The sequence below is a fragment of the Parasteatoda tepidariorum genome, chromosome 9, assembly GCF_043381705.1.
Source record: "Parasteatoda tepidariorum isolate YZ-2023 chromosome 9, CAS_Ptep_4.0, whole genome shotgun sequence".
Taxonomy (NCBI): domain Eukaryota; kingdom Metazoa; phylum Arthropoda; class Arachnida; order Araneae; family Theridiidae; genus Parasteatoda; species Parasteatoda tepidariorum.
The window spans coordinates 87156240-87157541 of record NC_092212.1 but is presented as its reverse complement, the minus strand read 5'-3'; the positions used below and the strand labels follow the sequence as shown (position 1 = coordinate 87157541).

Genomic DNA, 1302 nt, shown 5'->3' with positions numbered 1-1302 from the left:
GAAATTGGGGGGGAGGGGTGAATTCCATCTTAAAAAAAAGTTTTTTCAGCAACCTAAATCCATGACTTTTTTAAAAAAATAGTTAAAATCTCGACATTTCATGACAAATTTTGATCAATACCAAAATTCATGACTTTCCATGGGGAGATTTCTGTATCGTGATCTTTGGCAGAATAATCGTGAAGTCTTTGGAACTTCTGGGCAGTGGCCCGCGAGAAACTAATAAAAACATCATAGAAAGGGACCAACTCGAAAGGTATAACTCGTAGTCACCCCCGAGCAAACATCCACATGTTTGTTTTGGTTTAAATTTGCAAGTTTAAAATCTACTTGGCGATTGTAGTTTGCGCTACAGATCAAGATAAGGAAATATCCCTCTCCCTTTTATTAGATACTATGCAGTTTTCATTCATTTTCGATAAACGTTCCCCCACCTCAAGTACCTAACAGTAATGTGAAAATAAAAAATGCAATGAAACAAGCTTTAATAGATAAACATATATATTTTAACTAAGGTACAATATTTTCTTTTTCATACAAATCTTGAACTTAAGGCGATAATTTTTGAAAATTCTCCTCTCCCTCTTAATATACTAGGTATGGGAACTAATATTCTAGTACCAAGTGGATTGCCATGGTCGTCTAAAAGTACTATGTTATTTGAATCATGTCTTGGTACCATGTGCTTTTGGTGTTTTCTTACGCCAACAATGAATGCTTTCTTCTTCAAACCTTTAATAGCGACAAGGATTTTGTCTCCAATTGTACCAACATGAGTCTTATTGTACACATGTATACATTTAGGCGGCTTTCCATCAAGCATAGCTTGTTTTCCAAGGTTGCTATTATCAACAACGCGTAATCTAGCCATTTTACGTATCTCACTTAAACTAGATGTCACAGAAAAATTTCTAACACTGGTTAAATGACTCACACATTTAAGTAGATTCATATTAGCGGAATATTATTAGCTAATGTTTGTTTTTTTAACTTTTACAGTTTCGTTTAGGTAGACTCTAACTGCTTATTTCTGTTTAACTTGAGATCAAATTGTTAATAAGCCTGAACTTTTAATATTTGGTCAAAATAGGAATTGGTAACTGGATGGAGTGAGCTTAGCCTTAGCGACCACACGTTACCACAGTTTCTCGTTCGTAATTTAGCGATCGGTACGGGAAGTTGAGTCACTTACAACCAGAAGCATACGCTCTCCTCTTTTCGAATCTTTGCGAAAAATGTATCATTGATTAAAAAAATTTTGGGGGATGTGGGATATTATATTTATTTTTTGGCCATTCTATT

At 34.6% G+C, this 1302-nt stretch overlaps 1 protein-coding gene across 1 annotated transcript; it reads right to left on the bottom strand.

Moving 5' to 3' along the window:
- Positions 1 to 532: 532 nt before the first annotated feature.
- On the bottom strand, positions 533 to 952 carry LOC107449583 (mitochondrial ribosomal protein L14). The gene has a single exon (XM_016065137.4). The coding sequence runs from the start codon at positions 950 to 952 to the stop codon at positions 533 to 535; it is 420 nt and encodes a 139-aa protein (XP_015920623.1).
- Positions 953 to 1302: the final 350 nt, after the last annotated feature.